This window comes from Neodiprion fabricii, chromosome 7 (assembly GCF_021155785.1).
Source record: "Neodiprion fabricii isolate iyNeoFabr1 chromosome 7, iyNeoFabr1.1, whole genome shotgun sequence".
Classification (NCBI taxonomy): Eukaryota; Metazoa; Arthropoda; class Insecta; order Hymenoptera; family Diprionidae; genus Neodiprion; species Neodiprion fabricii.
In genome coordinates, this window is record NC_060245.1 from 330,106 (window position 1) to 345,813 (window position 15,708).

General features: G+C 40.1%; 1 protein-coding gene across 2 annotated transcripts; it reads right to left on the bottom strand.

Moving 5' to 3' along the window:
• Window positions 1-61: 61 nt before the first annotated feature.
• LOC124186709 (zinc finger FYVE domain-containing protein 26) lies at window positions 62-12,914 on the bottom strand. Of its 2 annotated transcripts, XM_046578616.1 has the most exons (13): window positions 12,099-12,914; window positions 11,793-11,943; window positions 11,039-11,704; window positions 9,575-10,936; window positions 7,965-8,111; window positions 7,238-7,820; window positions 6,914-7,164; window positions 5,077-6,846; window positions 4,493-5,002; window positions 4,047-4,405; window positions 2,400-3,928; window positions 2,043-2,296; window positions 62-1,966 (listed from the first exon to the last, which is right to left on the bottom strand). In XM_046578616.1, exons 1-13 carry the CDS (start codon window positions 12,254-12,256, stop codon window positions 1,799-1,801), a joined length of 7,908 nt encoding a protein of 2,635 aa, XP_046434572.1. In that variant the 5' UTR covers window positions 12,257-12,914; the 3' UTR covers window positions 62-1,798. The 2 variants fall into 2 exon arrangements, with proteins under 2 accessions (XP_046434572.1, XP_046434573.1); XM_046578617.1 differs by lacking the exons at window positions 11,039-11,704; window positions 11,793-11,943; window positions 12,099-12,914 and having other exon boundaries at window positions 9,575-10,127; window positions 10,205-10,416.
• Window positions 12,915-15,708: the final 2,794 nt, after the last annotated feature.

Genomic DNA, 15,708 nt, shown 5'->3' on the forward strand with positions numbered 1-15,708 from the left:
GTAAGTTTTAATCAACAAACAAGGTGCAAGAAAGAAGGAGCATTAATAATTTTGCAAGACATAACTGACAATTTCCTTTATGTAATCGTAAGATTAATTTCACAAGACGTAGCTTATAGCTGACGAGTATCACCGCAATTTGAATTTGTGTATAACTCGTAGCACACCGTTCAATCATAGTCCGTGTATCGGACTAAGCAATGACATTGATTCGTCAATTATGTTTATCACATTGTCGAAATCAAGACTATTTCAAATACAATTTTAGATGACTAGATCCATATCTTCTATTTACATCCGTTATTTTGTCTCTACCGCTTCGATTAACAACATTCCATTCAATATTCTAATACTCTAATACTTTAGGATAAAGAACTAATTTTGTTTTTGTAACGTAACTCTAACAATCGATAACGTATTTCATGTATATCCATTATCGAAAAATTGATATACCATGTATCGGGCGAATAAAATGTATTTATAACTGTAAACACTTTTCTTTTGCCAAAACGATTTTTTCTCCCGTGTACTATTTGTCACAGACGCTGACTAAAAGATAAAAGTTTTCGGTTGACATACCGATGTGCGCCATTCAAAGCCTTGAGTTTTTATTAAAGTAATACAGCCAGTAAATTCTAAGATTGTTCAATTGTTACAATATTCTTTCAACCCATACTTCTACTGATTTTTCATTTCTTATTTACAATTCCCCAGTTAGGAGTTGTGATAATTTGTGATTGAAATAGACTACTGACGGCATATCAGTGCTTAAAAAAAATTTTATCATACTTATTATCGTTGGATATTCATTTATAAATATTTATAATACGTATATAACAGGGTACATAAGGGGTGAGAAAAATCTGCGGCTTCCAGTCAGACTGGGCTAAATAACGAGAAGTGTATAATATATCACAGCCCTGCATCAATATTGAGTCACTCATCATCTAAGACTCTCTTATATGCACATATACGGTTAATTATCATTTAATAAAAAAAAATATATATATATATATATATATAAATATACATATTCATGTCTGTGTGTATATATACATACCCGTTTTATATACATATACACACATCCATAAATTGTGTCTCAAAATTGTTAATACTATTCAGCGATTAGTAAACTAAACACGTCAACCAGGAAAGAAAATTTGTGTATAGGTAATAAAAAAAACAATCCAATATTGTGGACATCCCGAATAACATTTTGATAACACATACGGTATTATTCCGAATGTAAGTCGAGGTTCGTTTTATTGCTAATATGACCCCCAAAAGTCGTCCTCGACTCATACGCCGGCTCGACTTATGTTCGGGATTCTTAGAAAATTTACCTCACAGACTGAAATTGTTTTTTATGAATAGTTCAATCATCCAATTAAACCAATGAAATTCATGCTTGCGATATTTTAATCCACTCAAGTTCCATTGATAAATATACTTATTTAAAAAAAATTGCAATTTATAAATTAATATGTAAATATAATCATATGATATCAATTTTGTCATAAAAGAGCGACTTATGTTTAATAACTAAAAAAAAGTTCTGAAATGCAAACTGAAGACTAAGGATCTTACTTAAATCTTGGACTTATGTCCAAGGTCGACTTATCTTTGGAACAATTGAGTATCTTCTTTCAGACTATGACTAAATTGAAAAAAAAAGGCAAACAAAACTATCGGGAATGTTACTTCATCTTCATTTAGAGTTTATTCAATATCAATAAAATAATTGAGGAAATTATTTGGGTTACCTATTATTCTGGACTGAACTTTGCTGAAATATTTCTCAGGAATTTTGCATTTTGTGAAGCCACTTGGCGCAAATTGCTTTTATCGCTGTCTGCTCGAGTCTGTCTGCCTCCTTCAGAATCCTCTTCACATCCTGAGCTCTCGAATGTCTCACAGCGAGGAGATAGGCTGCCTTCAATTGTTGACTTTCGATGTACATACTTATCTGAGAAATCATGAAATTGTGATACATTATTTTCTATACCTCAGTACTTTGCATATTTTTGGCAATGAATTTCTACCTTGAGTTCCAGGTCTGTAATCAGCTTTATAAGGGTATCAACCTTGTCCTTTGAATTTGAACTAGACTCCATTTGGGAGTATTTCAAAAGAACTTTAACACAGTGCGCCAGGACTCGATCGGATAATGCATTTGTTTCCGGAGCTCCTGAGCTTCGACAACATTTGACTAGCTGCTCTAGCGAACCAACTTTTTGTTCGGATGCCAAGATGTGCCCAGCTAGCGAATAAACCTTCTCGGACCGCAGATTGTAATCTAGAAAGATGAATAGAAATGAAAAATGCAAGTTCAATAATTTTAGCTTAAAAGAAAAATCACCAGTCTTCTATATTTGAAAAAAAAAAAATTTGCTTCTTACTTTGAATTATTCGATAGGCGATTCCAAAGCCTTCCTCAACATCGCGACCACAAAGAATCGCCAACACAGCAAGTTGTGTTTTTTGCAGCTGAGTACCGAAGAGAGTGGGCAACTCTTGAACGTTCAAATTTTCATTTTCCATGCTCAAAAGATGGTCCAAGAATTTTCTGACGTCTCTTTGCTCTTGTTCGCTGTCTCGCAAGAACTTGGCAATCTCCATCTGACTCGATATCGTGTTTATGTGCTTATCAATGTCGGACGGCTCGAGTTCCAGAGTAAGAGCACTTTGACCGCTGTGTTGAGATCCTGTGCTCTTCCTTCTCTTCGGCCCTAAGCTGTTCGCCTGCAGTTCCGTCTCCAAGTGTTTTTGAGCTTGAATCAGAAATTGGGAACGGCTACAAAGGTCAGTGTAATCAGCGGCCTCGTTGACATAAAACCGTATGCAAGATATGGAGGCCCTGACGTAGTCCTTGATGAATATTTGGAGCTGATACAAGGTGTGCAGAAGTTTCTTTGTCTCCAAGCTGTGGCATGTGAAAACTAGATAAGTTTTCCATGAGAGCAAATTCGGGTCTTTGGTACGCATCGCTTCGTGCAAGTTATCGACCAGCCCGTTTTTCAAACAGGGCAAGTAAACGCTGCTGAAGAAAACCTCTGGATCAACGTGGTTACCCATCACGTGGAGAATACAATCCTCGTACTTTTCATGCTTGATGAAAAATTCCAAGATCGCGGAGTGGCTTCCGTATGAAAGCAAATAGTGCAAACTTTCGTGATAGTAAGCGGTGTCGGTGATCGAGGCTGGTTCAAGGTCGTAACATCGTCCCTGACTGATCGCCTTAATGTTGTTCAAAGTTATGGATACGTCGAGGGCAGTGAACGAAGTGGAGGTAACAGCCTTGCATGAATGCCGGTTGAAAGTCGAGGTCTCGATAATCTGTAAGATCTCTACCAAAAGTGGTGGATTCTTCATCGGACGAGTTTTTTCTCTGCTCCTCTGCTTGTCGCCGGTCCTCGCGCTTGAACGGCTCTTACTATTATCAGTCTGACGAGAGTTGGGGAGAAATACCCAGTCGTCAAAGCTCTCAACTTTGTCCAAGCAGTGAGCGAACTTTTCCCTCGCCTGATTGTAACACCCGACTTTCAAGTACGCCTTCCCCCAGACGGCCCAAACTCCCTGTCTATCCAATCCTGCCTTCGTGCTGACATCCAAGGCCAGAATCCAATGCTCCTTTTCGATAAGCAGATCTCTCAGCTTCCTAAAGGCTCGCTCGTTGATACTGTCGGAGGGAATAAGAGCCGAGCAGTCCGACTGTACCAGAGTTGAAATAAGATCAATGTGGGATAGCCAGCGGTCACAGTGATCCAGTCCAGCGTTCAGCGATAGCTTGGCACACTTGACCTTGGCGGCAATTACAAGAGAGCGCATCATCTTCACGAGCAGCATAAGATCGACTTCGGGGTTTGTTCTTCCAGAGCTGACAGGACGCAGCAGCTGTTTTATCTCGTCACATCGGTCCAACAGAAAGCTGTGGTGAGATAAGCGGTGTATAAGAACAAGATCGACTCTTATGAGAAACGAATTAGACTAGAAGCAGAGACAAATTGATCTTATTGACGCTGTTTGTTGACGAAACACATTCAAACCTTGCATATGCCTTGTGATCCGAGTGCAGAGTCAGGATGGCTAAGCACAGAGATATGCTAGGTGCGTATTCGAAGGAAAATTCATCTCTGAGAGTTTGGTTGAGGGTCTCGTCCAGCGTCAGTTGCCAGTAATCGAACGGTTCACTGCTCGGAGTCGAAGGAGGGGCGTGCTGCAACCGCAGCAACGTTTGACGTTTACAGTCGTTGCAGACCCTGACGAGCACCGAGTCGGGGTACGTCGGGACGCGCATTCTCTGCTGCGAGCAGACAGCACAAATAACTCGGCCGCATCTACGACAGTGATGCCGTCTGTTGAACATGGAAAATACGACCGCCTTGCAGCAGCTGCAGACCCTCGCCTGCAGAGCAGAGAAAAAGACAGGATTAGGCAATTTGTGACTCGGTCATCTTGATGCAGGGTAAAAAAATAGACATCCTTGGAGCACCTTGTCATTTGCCACCCATTCGTCTTTCGTCGGAACCGTTGCGGGCATCATGAACTCGGTGCCCTCGATCTCGTTACTCGACGAGGAAAAATCTTTGGACTTAGACTCGATTCCGTCGCGCTGCATGGCGACCCTGAACTCCAACGACTTTCTAGCATAGTACCTGACTATCTTGTCGGTGTCTTCCGGCAAAATACTGGCTTTCGGCAAGCTGTCGGATGCCAATTTCAAGATCTTGTGGAGAACTTCAAATTTCCCGTTCATCAGTAGCTGTTCGAGCATCAACAACGGCTCCTTCAACAGGTGAATAAATGCAGATTTCTCTCTGTAATCGAGTTGCGATAATATCTCTATGCTGACTAAAACCTTGTGATATTTCACCGCCTCCTTAGGTTTACATCTGTCCAGTAAGTAATTCGTGACAAATTTTATCGCTGTAATCGAATCCAGTTTGCTCAGAACTCCGTTGCACAGTTTCATTGCACGATTGATGGGCAGTGCTCGAAGTAACTGAAAATGAAGAAAGTTTAATCACGAAACCGTGCTGGAAATGTTGATACTCGAAGCTCGTTTATCACACTCACCTTTGTCGCAGGTTCAAAATCCTGCCGATCATTTTCCAGCAGCCCGATCAGCAGATCCTGATTCACCAGGGACTGCATTTCGCTTGAGAAACTGTGATACTCGAACCACTCTAAGCAGAGTTCAAACTTGTTTGCTTCGATCAAAGATTTCATTATTTTCATTGGGTCTACCTTGTTTGTCGAATAAGCATTCCCATACCAAGTGACGTGCTTCATGTCAAGACTGTTTCCAAACTGAGGTATCATTTTATGAAGTGCCACCAAACTGCGCATCGTCGCATCCAAATGTTCTTGACAATAGCCAGAGAGCTCAGTTTTATCCGAGTGGTTGAGAACATAAGTCAAGGCATATTGGCATGTTTCCAAACGCCAATGCGTTAGATTTAATGAAACAGTGCATGCCAAAACATGAATATTTTTAATTTGTCGCAGGTATTCAATTACCTTTTTATGATCCAGCTCCGACGACGAAACTAGAATACTCAAAATTTTATCTTTCAACGAGAGAATCTCGCCATCATTTATCATCAAGTTGTCGGGTAGGCAGTTTATCACGTTTAAACACTGCTCCCACTTGTCCTTCTTTATCAGTCTTTCAAGATGTGCCCAAAGTTCTTTTTGCGATAAATTTTCGTGCATGCCAAACATTGCCTGGTTTTCGCCGAACGCATTACTCAAGATTTTCGTGAAGCTTGAGCGTAGAAGATTCTCGAGACAGCCGCAACGTCCTGTGTTGTCGCCCATCTTCTCAGAGATCGCTGGATCCGTCCTGTGAATTTGTTGCACCAAGTAACGCAAAAGCCAGCAGTGAGCCTCAAAGTATTGCAATAATTTTTCATCCACAGTTCTGCCTTGCCAATGGTTCAACGAGTGAATGTTGTTTGAAGATCGACGGACGTTTTGTAAACTATTTGTAATGGAATGATCGATGCCGGTGTAATTCAGTCTTATTTCGTACTGGCGCACCTGCGGCCTGTACTTCAATTCAATGCTGTTTTCAACATTTGTATTCAAGAACTTACGCAGGGTGAAACTCTCGTCAAAGTTACAGCCCAAAGTCTGCTGAGCAAGACTAGCATTTTCCAACAAGAAATCCTGATACCGACGTACCATCTCCGGCAGCCAGCATAAATCGATTTTGGTATCGTTGCCGGCCGGTTGTATCAAGTGGTGATGTGCGATGTAGTTCTGAATCGCTGCATTCAGAGCTTGGTCCAAGTTTCGTGAATCGTATACGAACACCATGGGTGTTCTCGAAAATTCGTTAGCCATAGCAAAAATTAGCCTCGGATCCTGGATGAGATCCAGATCCTGCCAGGCAACTTCGTTGACATCTTCGATTTGTTTCAAAAACTCCAAATCCCAAGACAGATTTCCGAGCAGCTTGAATCGGAGGGTGGCCAAGGTGACCAATCCCAATTCACCAATCTGATACCCAATATTCATCATTGAAACAACGTGCTGCAGTTTGTTGCACGGGGCATTGGCGGACCAAGTGGTCAACATCGAGTGCAGGAATAAAAGATTCCACAGGTTCAAGAAGAACGTAAGAGTTTCATCGCCACTGGTCAATTCGCACAGATTTAAATTCGCGAGGCAAGAGGTTCTTCGCAAAATACTCAGAATATCTGAATTCTTAGACAAACTTTGCAGATTGTCGTATCTCAGCACCGAATTACTTGGATAAATATTAGAAATAGTATCCAAGAGCAGTGTTAAAATTCCGGCTACGCATTCGTGTGGCTTTTCCATATCGTACTCCGTGAGCATCTGAAATATAAAGAATGTTATCAGCATAAATTATATTAGCGGCTACTCCTAAATTTCGAAAACTTACCGAATCCGCTAAATCTTCGTTCAATACAATGTAGCCAATTTTGTTTGTCGATTTTCCACTATCCAGTTTTTCATTAAAAGGAAATTTGGGACAGCAGCTTACGAGTAAGCTGTGAACCAAGTTGACGCGAAGTTTTTTGGCAACGATGTCCAGTTGGTCCAGTTCAACACCCAAGTCAAAAAACTGGTGCCCAAAGTAAGAATGGATCGGGAGTACCAACATGGCGTACAGAGTCTCGTCGAAGCGTTCGTCTGTGAATAAAAAATTCATCTTTAGATGCAATGACTGTAGAAGTTGGTCTTCCAAGAAACGTAAAATTCTTACTTTCGGTCCTTGGGATTATCGTTTCAAGGACACTCAAGTGAGTAAAAAGCTTGCTCAAGTAGGCTCCGCCGTTGCAAAACTCAGAGACGAATGCGAGCCCCTCCTGACTCGTGGTAAGTCTATTATGCGAGCGTTCTTTTAGGGCCTTGCCCCTCTCCAATCGAGACAGATTTAATATTGTAACGACTTTTTCCACCTCGTTCCAAAGCTTAACTTTCTCGTTAAACTTCTTAATTGTCAACGGCACGCTGGCGTCACAAAGAATGCTCGGCAGGGACGCGTTTAATTTACTCTCGTAAAGAAGTTTACAAATCTTTGTGAAGTACGCAGGGTACAAGCTTTTCTCAATAATTTTGCACAACTTCATATATTTCGTTGCTACTTCGCATAGTTGCGAAGAAAACGACCGCGACTGACCCGTCGTCAAGGCAAGGTCCAGTACAGCTATTGTCAGTAATTCGTTAGTTTTAACCTCATCCGGATTTATCAGACGCAAAACTGATTCGTTCGAGGCGAGAAAAGTCTCGACTTCACCCGTCGCTCGGGATGTTTGAATACCTTCCAGCGCCACTTGCCTTATATTCTGTAAAATGGAAGCGTTAGATGTGCAGAACTATAAAATCAGACATTCTCCTCGAGGAGATGGTCAGTAGGCGATGAAACAGTCCTCTTCATTTGTTTACCACATTGGACATGGAATAAAATTAAACTTCTTTTGCCAGCGTACCTCAAGTGTGGAAGTTTCAAAAGTTCGATTTACAGCTTCGGGTGTGCTGACTATTTGAGGTTTTTCCTTCATCCTGTGACGAAATTGGCAAATGGCTTTTGAAAATCGTACTTCGCCATCGAGCTGAGAATTGTTCAAGTGAAACATCTGAAAGATGTGAATATGAAGAGATAATTTATTATCATTGTCATTCAAATGACACTGTCAATCAGCTATTTTATGCTGACAGAACTGATCGGAAATGCAATATTATACGTTTCTGATTGCGTGCGGACTTGGGGCGAGATGTGCACTTTCTTTCTGGCCACCTGCCTACAAGGTAGATCTAAACGACAGAAAAGTCTTTGTCATTGCGTCAGACGACACAGATTACGACGAAGAAAGCGAAAATGAGATGATTCAGGCTGCGGATTTGACTCAGTTTGAATCCCTTGCCGACGACGAGGAGAAGTACAAGCCGTTACATTCTCACGTTGAACTCTACAACAAACGGGCGGCCAGAACTGCTACAGAGTTCGCAGAGGCCGTTCCCCTTTTCCAACCGAACTTTGAAGACATTCATGAATTGGTTGAGGAGGCTAAGCCATTTATCGCCGGATTCAAGCGTGAATTAGACAGAGTAGGTTGTCTCGATCAAAGTATAATTTATCCACTTGGCCAAAATAAAGTGACACTATATAATTACGATTAGTACGACTTCGACGACTTGGAAGAACGCGTTTATGAAGCTGTTAGGACGAAGCGAAACGTTTCAAAATCTGCAATAGGTAACGAAATCCACAATTCGGAAGCTGCAGAGTTTTTCAATAAAAGCAGCCTGAGTTTAAGTGCATTTACAAAGGCAGCGAAGGATCTTTGGACAACAAAAAAAGGTAAAGAATCAGAAACGGTGACTGAGGAGGATAACGGTGAGAGTGAAACGCTAGAAGTACAAACAGCAACGTCGAGCAGTGATTCAGGAAACCGGACAGATGCAGAAACCTACGACTATGATCTGTTCAAAGCTGAATACTACCAAGAATTAGAACACAGTAAAAATGACAACAGGACTTTCAACTATACGGATAACAGGGAACTTGAAAAAACAGTTGGAGATGTGTTTAAAAAAATTGTGGATTTTAAAATGCCAAGGAACTGTACGCAGGAAGAATTAACAGAATTCGGGGCAAAGGCTTTGGAGTGCTTGGCGTATGATTATAAACATGCCAAAGGCAAAAAGAAGGTAACGAAAATATTGCGCAGGACATGGGTCGTGGTCAAGGTCTGGATCTGCGTATATTTATGCGTCGCCGTTCCTTGCTGGTGTCAGAAAGGTGTTATTTTCGATCGCTTTTGCTAACCTGTGTCGGACGGGAAATGACTCACGAGATATTTCTTTCAGGATGGTGCTGTTGTTGCTGTCACTGCGGCTTCTGTTTCCCCAAGGAGAGGATTATAAAAGCAAAAAGATATTACGCCGACAATCCGCCTGGTGTTTTAGTAGAACATGCGAACTCGGAGATAAAAGAATCAAAGACAACGGAATTTGAACCGACCCTATTTGAACTCGAGGCATACGAAAATTTCGAGTCGGCAATAAGAAATTTGTGATAATTAAAATCTCTGATTACCTCGATAACTTGTTGGGCTTTATCAAAGTTACATTTCCACAGACATTGCATAATCAGGCTTTCCCTTGAAGAGAGCATGAAGTTCAAAATAAATGAATAATTCTTATCCAACACCGGAGACTTTTCAACTGCATTCTTCTTCCCATGCTTTTTCCTGGTCCCCGAGGCGCAGTTGGTGTTGCCGGTGTCTAGAGATCCAGCGTCGGAGCTAAACTCCAGTTCGGACTTGTTGCGGTCTTCGCTCGACGAACTGTCATCTTGGTGGTAAAATATCGATTTAAAAGCAGCGAGTTTCGAGGTCTTCAATTTCTTAGTCAGCAATGTTTCAGAATAACACCTTTCGTCTTCGTCCTTCGACGTTTGCGACCCATAGTCACCCACCCTTTCAATGAACTGAGAGCTTGTCAGGAGCTCCAACCTCCAGATTGCATCGGTGATAGCCCGAGTGATGTTGGCTAAACTTTTACGAACGTGTTCAGTTGAGTCCTGAGATCCTGGTTCCAATTTCATTTTGGTGCATTCGATTCCTGCATTCAGGATCGCATCTTTTAAGCTGTGTAGAAGGTCTCTGATTATATATTTGTTGCAGATAAATCCAGACTGCATTAACTTATAATCAGATTGTAAGACCTTTTTAGTATCAGCCTCCTCCTCCTCGCTGTCTTCAGAATTACTGTCAGTGTTGGAAAAATCCTCATGGCGTAGGAACAGCATTGAAAATATATTCTCTATAGCTTCCAGTCTTATGTTCAATGGAAAAAGGTTCTTCAGCGTGTTCCGCATTGCTGCCAGACGGTCTCCGACACTTTGAGCCTTGAAAGAATAGGAATCGGAGAGTAGAATGGCTCTCAAGGCGCACAACATCGCGTAGTATGCTTTAAAGGTGGCCTCCGAACATGGGGAGTTTTTAAGGAGTTGTTGAATTTCCTCAGAGTTCCCTTCGTGCAAGTCAGTCATTGAGTTTAGAGTGAATAAGATTCCGTTGTCGAGAAGAAGTGAAAACACGTTTTTCATTGTCAAATCTTTTTTCAACTCGTATCCGAATTCTTTCTCCAATACTGTTTTCTTATTATTTAAAACCCACTCAACGACGTTCAGCTGACTTATCGCAACAGTTTTCAACTCTCTCCAAATTTTATCCTCCCCAAAATACAGTTGACATTTTTCCAAAACGAATCTCAGTCCCTTGCAGAAGTTCAAACTGACTCGCTCGTCTGCTTCGACAGGTACCCTCGAGGCACAGGGCAAATTGCTCAGTACTTTAAAAAATACTGCCAGCCACAGTCCTTCTAAATTTGGGGCCGACAATAACATTGACACCTTGTCAATGTAGCCAGCAGCCAACAGGGTGTAGCAAATATCCTAAAAAAAAATAACAAAGAAACGTATGATTCTATGGTATTAGAGTTTGCTGCACAGTTGTATTTTACGAGTGCCTTCACATCGGTATTCGTGAATATTTACCAGAATGTCGAGCAGCCAATGGCGTGACTGCTTGATCGTTCTGTACACCAATTCTCTGAAATTGAGTCGAACATCTCCGGCGTTGGTGAAATTGAATATGGCGTTGCTAATTCCCAAAGCATTTTCAATGGAATCTGCCGACTCGGAACGCTTTAATATTTCGTTAATAAAGACGAACCACTCTTTTAAGTACTCGCTGCTTCTCCTGGTGTAAAGTGCAAGTTCGACGTCCCGGTTATCGCACTTTGCAAACAGAGAGGGAAAGAGCCAGGTCATGAGTTGATCATTATTATCTTCTGTGAGTTGAAGCTTTGAGAGAATGCTTAGCAAAGTTCCAACTGACTGATCGTCAAGTTTTCTGTCATTGGAAGACAGTAAGGGCTTTGCCTTGACTTCCAAATAACCCGATGACGATTTCCTTGGTACAGTTTGATCAGCGTTGAGATATTTTTTAAGGCCATTAATGTACAAATTTTGTAACTCGACGTCGCTTTCGTTGAAGAATGGTGACCAAACACACAGCAAACTTTGTACAACGAAGCAGGCAAGCGGAGGACATGTTCTCAGATTTTCTTCTAACAATTTTCTGCTTTGGTTGGAAAGTTTGCCGACTTTTTCTTTTACCTTTTTTGAATCCAATACAAGTTTGAAGAGATCGAGGAGCTCCTGGGGAAGTTGGTTGAATTAATAATGTAAACGGTATGGAAATGCGGTGGAAAGAGTACAAACATAGTTTCAACAACGAAAATCTGACCTTCTCTACTTCGCTGGGTGCAGCTTCAGTTAAGAACTTTACCGCCAGAAGAAATTCAATGTGTTTTGGTTTTGCTGCTTCATTATTTGCTCGTAGAAGCTCCGATATTTTCCAAATGATCCAACAATCTTCGTAGTTATTCTGGACATTCCTAGAATAATAAAAAGAACCATAGATGAGAAGAAAGGTGGCAATGAATTACGTAATTATCAGGAACGTTTATATGAGATGAGAATAATGATGCTTGAGGTTAAGCTAGATGTTCAAATGATTAGTGTATACATGTGAAGTCGGTATTAAACTTACGGATCTGATTCAAGGAGCGAAACTAGGTGCAGGATTTCGTCCTGAGTGAAGCGATCCGTTCGACTGTCAATTTCAGCAATCAAAGTAGTCCAAGATGTGTACCATAACCTCGAAGCTACACATTTATTTATTTCAATCAGCCCTGCATTTCCCTTCATATCTGTGAAGGTTCACTTGATCAGTCAGTTACTCGATCCCAATATTTAGAATTTTACTCTTTTCACCCGAATCAATAGGATCATTTCGCGTTCTAATCTTCGTGTTATGGTGAACGTCAAAATCGCACTTTGTACTCTTATGAATCACGTTGATCAACCGATTGTCATTTGTTATCAACAGTCAGTTTCATTTCTAGTCTGGAGGTGTTGCGTAGCCACGTGGTTTTGGTACATTCAAATTATCTTTCGCAACGCGGGGCATAGTTTAAAGAATTAAACTCTCCTATCTTTAGTTTCAAGCCGGCCGATTGTTCGCGATCGAAAAACTCTCTTGCAATGACACTATAACAATTAATACCCCCCCGATTAAACCGTAATTAACAATGAGATAATGAGAAATTTGATCAGTGTGAAACCGGCCGGAGTTCGACGATTGGCAATTGTTTACGAGTTTTTTGTGGAATGGTTTGAAAGTTACGACCGAAAACCGTGGAAAATTGAATGTTATTTCCAAACGGAAGTGTTTTCTGCGCTTCTGAGACTCAATAGCATCTAAAGAAAAGGCTCCTGCTAATCGATCCTGATACTGAAACTCTGTCTATCCGATGATAGGACAATACTTTGTTATTGTTGTGAATCGAATACTTAGATACATCATCGATGACCTGGCAATATCTACTGGTATGTAATACATGTAATGCGATTTAAATTTGCTTTCAAACTCAAGAGCCGGGAGAGGAGAAGCCGAAGTGATCTGCCGGGCGAAATGAATAGACTCGGTTCTCATTTTATTTTTCATTTCATTTCGTGAATAACTTTTTAATAATAGTATCTGTAAATTGGAACAAAAAGTGACGCAGCAATATTTCCCTCCAATTTTGCCCTCTTTAATATATTCACATAATACTGCAACGACGCACGACGATATACATTTTACATATGAATATATATACTCGTAGCAAAATTCTAACTCGCTATTTATAGAGACGCATTTTCATTCACCATATTTTTTTCCTCTCTCATTCTGGTTTCGTACATATGGTACGAGCATTTTTCGTCACAGCGACCAGGCGTTCATTTTTTAAAATTTCTTCTTTACTTCACTTTTGTTTCAACGTATATTTTCTGGGCTGCTGTTTCTTCTATACCTGAAACTTGGATCGTCCAAGTTTCATTGAAAACTTAAATTATGCATTGCTAATACAAAGAATATTCATAGGTCTCAAATTCGCTAATTGATACGCACAGATAGTTTGTCAAATTTCGTTCACCCATCAAGAATTTGTAGTCGGTATTAAATATCTCAGCTTCACATTTCTATCAATCTAGATCAATCAAAACTTCAGGTATATTCCACTGGGACTCCTAACCGCCATGCCAGATATTTTTTTTTCTTCTTTGATACGTTGTAACATGGGATTTCTCGAGCTAGTCGAGTAGCGATCCGGGAAGGTGTTTCGGCAGTGGCCTGAGTCACTCAATGGTCAGAGCAATCACCCGGGTTCGACGCCAAGCCGGGAAATATTTTTTCCACACTCACTAGAAACGCATGTTACAACGTATATTATACAAATTCATAAGCTTTGAAAATCCTATACATTAGTCAATTATCATCAATCATCACAAATGAATGAATGAATATACATTTTTCAAGTTACATACATGCGTAAGCACTTTGGTTTGTTTTTATTTTTTATTCTGCATTTCACTCTATCTGTTCGGTTTAGTCTTTCAACATAAGTCAAACATTTTCACTTACGCTTAGCAAAATTTTCTAAAAAAAGTAACAAGGACAAACACGAACGATCGCTACTCTTATCGACATCTCACATCGCTGAGTTTGTGAAAAAGCCAATTTGATACACAGATTTGTGTACGTATTATTTCAATACAATAATATAGTGTGTATATATAATGTATGTCTTACATACGTACGTATAAAATGACAGGCAAATATCGTCGGATATTATTGATAATGGTGTACGTATGTATATATATGCGCATGTATTATTCTTCAGACATCTAATCTCTACGTATGTACTTGATCGCAAAGCATTATCATTATTCCGAAAAACCGTGAAATTTTTGAAATATCATGAAACGATGAAACGACCAGCTAATCACATTTATTGTTAGTACAAAACAACTTGCACGATTTATGTATTTTGCGTTTCCTTTTCCTCATCTTGTTTTGTTTTTTAGTTATCATTGTTATTATTATTATTATTATCTATAATTATTATCTATAATTATATAAATATTTATACGTGAGGCCACAGTGTGTCGACTGCAACGTACACGCACGCGCACGCATGTTTACACGATTACAAGTTGCGAAATTTCAAATACCTATTCGTTTTTACCGTGACTGCAACAAGTATCATCTATTTACAAGTAATTATACACGTGACGACCCCGGATGTTTCGCATAGAGTTTTGATCAATTTTTTCACTGTGTGCGTGTGCGTGCGTGCGTGCGTGCGTGCGTGCGCGCGCGCGTGCCGTGTGGAAAAATTTCTTTTTCCGGGTAGAAGAGAAAATGAGAAAACTTTAACGAAATTCGCGACACGAGGCTGAGAAATGAGCTAGCATTTACGCACAATGAATACATGTAGACGACCTATGTATGGTTACTATACAGAAATGGTCGGAATTTTTGCATTTGAAAAGTCCTCTGCCATTTTTGCATCTGACCCATAATTATTATTGAAAATAAGTAGCCAATCAAATGCACGCTATAGCGGCAATAAGACGGGAGGGAGAGTTACAGGGTACCGAGGCTGTGTTAGTGATATATTTGTGAAAATGATGCTATTTTCCATTGTGAAAGTTCCCTTACTTCCATGGACTGTCGTGCTTGCTAGTCAACACTGCATCCGTACCCTGTAACTCCCCCTCCGTCTTCTTACCGCTATAGCGTGCATCTGATTGGCTGCTTATTTTCATTATTAACTAATCATCTATGGGTCAGATGCATAAATGGCAGAGGACTTTTTGTCTCAGAATATTATTTCCTATAAAGTGCAAAAAATCCGACCATTTCTTTATAGACACCCTGTATAATATGGATGCGTTTGCATATCACAATGCTAAAAGTAAGCAACTTGTGTACTTTTTTTCTTTATACTTCTATCCATCTTTTGTTTTATTCTTTTCTATTTTCACCTTAAAGCAAACATACTTTGTTGGCATTGTAAGTTTCAAGTTTTGATGAACTATTTTTAATCAACTGAAAACGAATTTAATCTCTGAACGTTACTTATTTCATTTGAGGTTTAAAATTTTAATTTATTTCTTTTTTAATCAACTTTTATTGTTTTCATTATCACTATCATACTTATAAGAGCTTATCATAGTTCATTTATCGTTCAACAGGGTGGTATATTGATAACATTAAACGTAACAGCCTGGCCAGCAGCGCTAGGACTACATTATTATTAGTTTTAAATTCT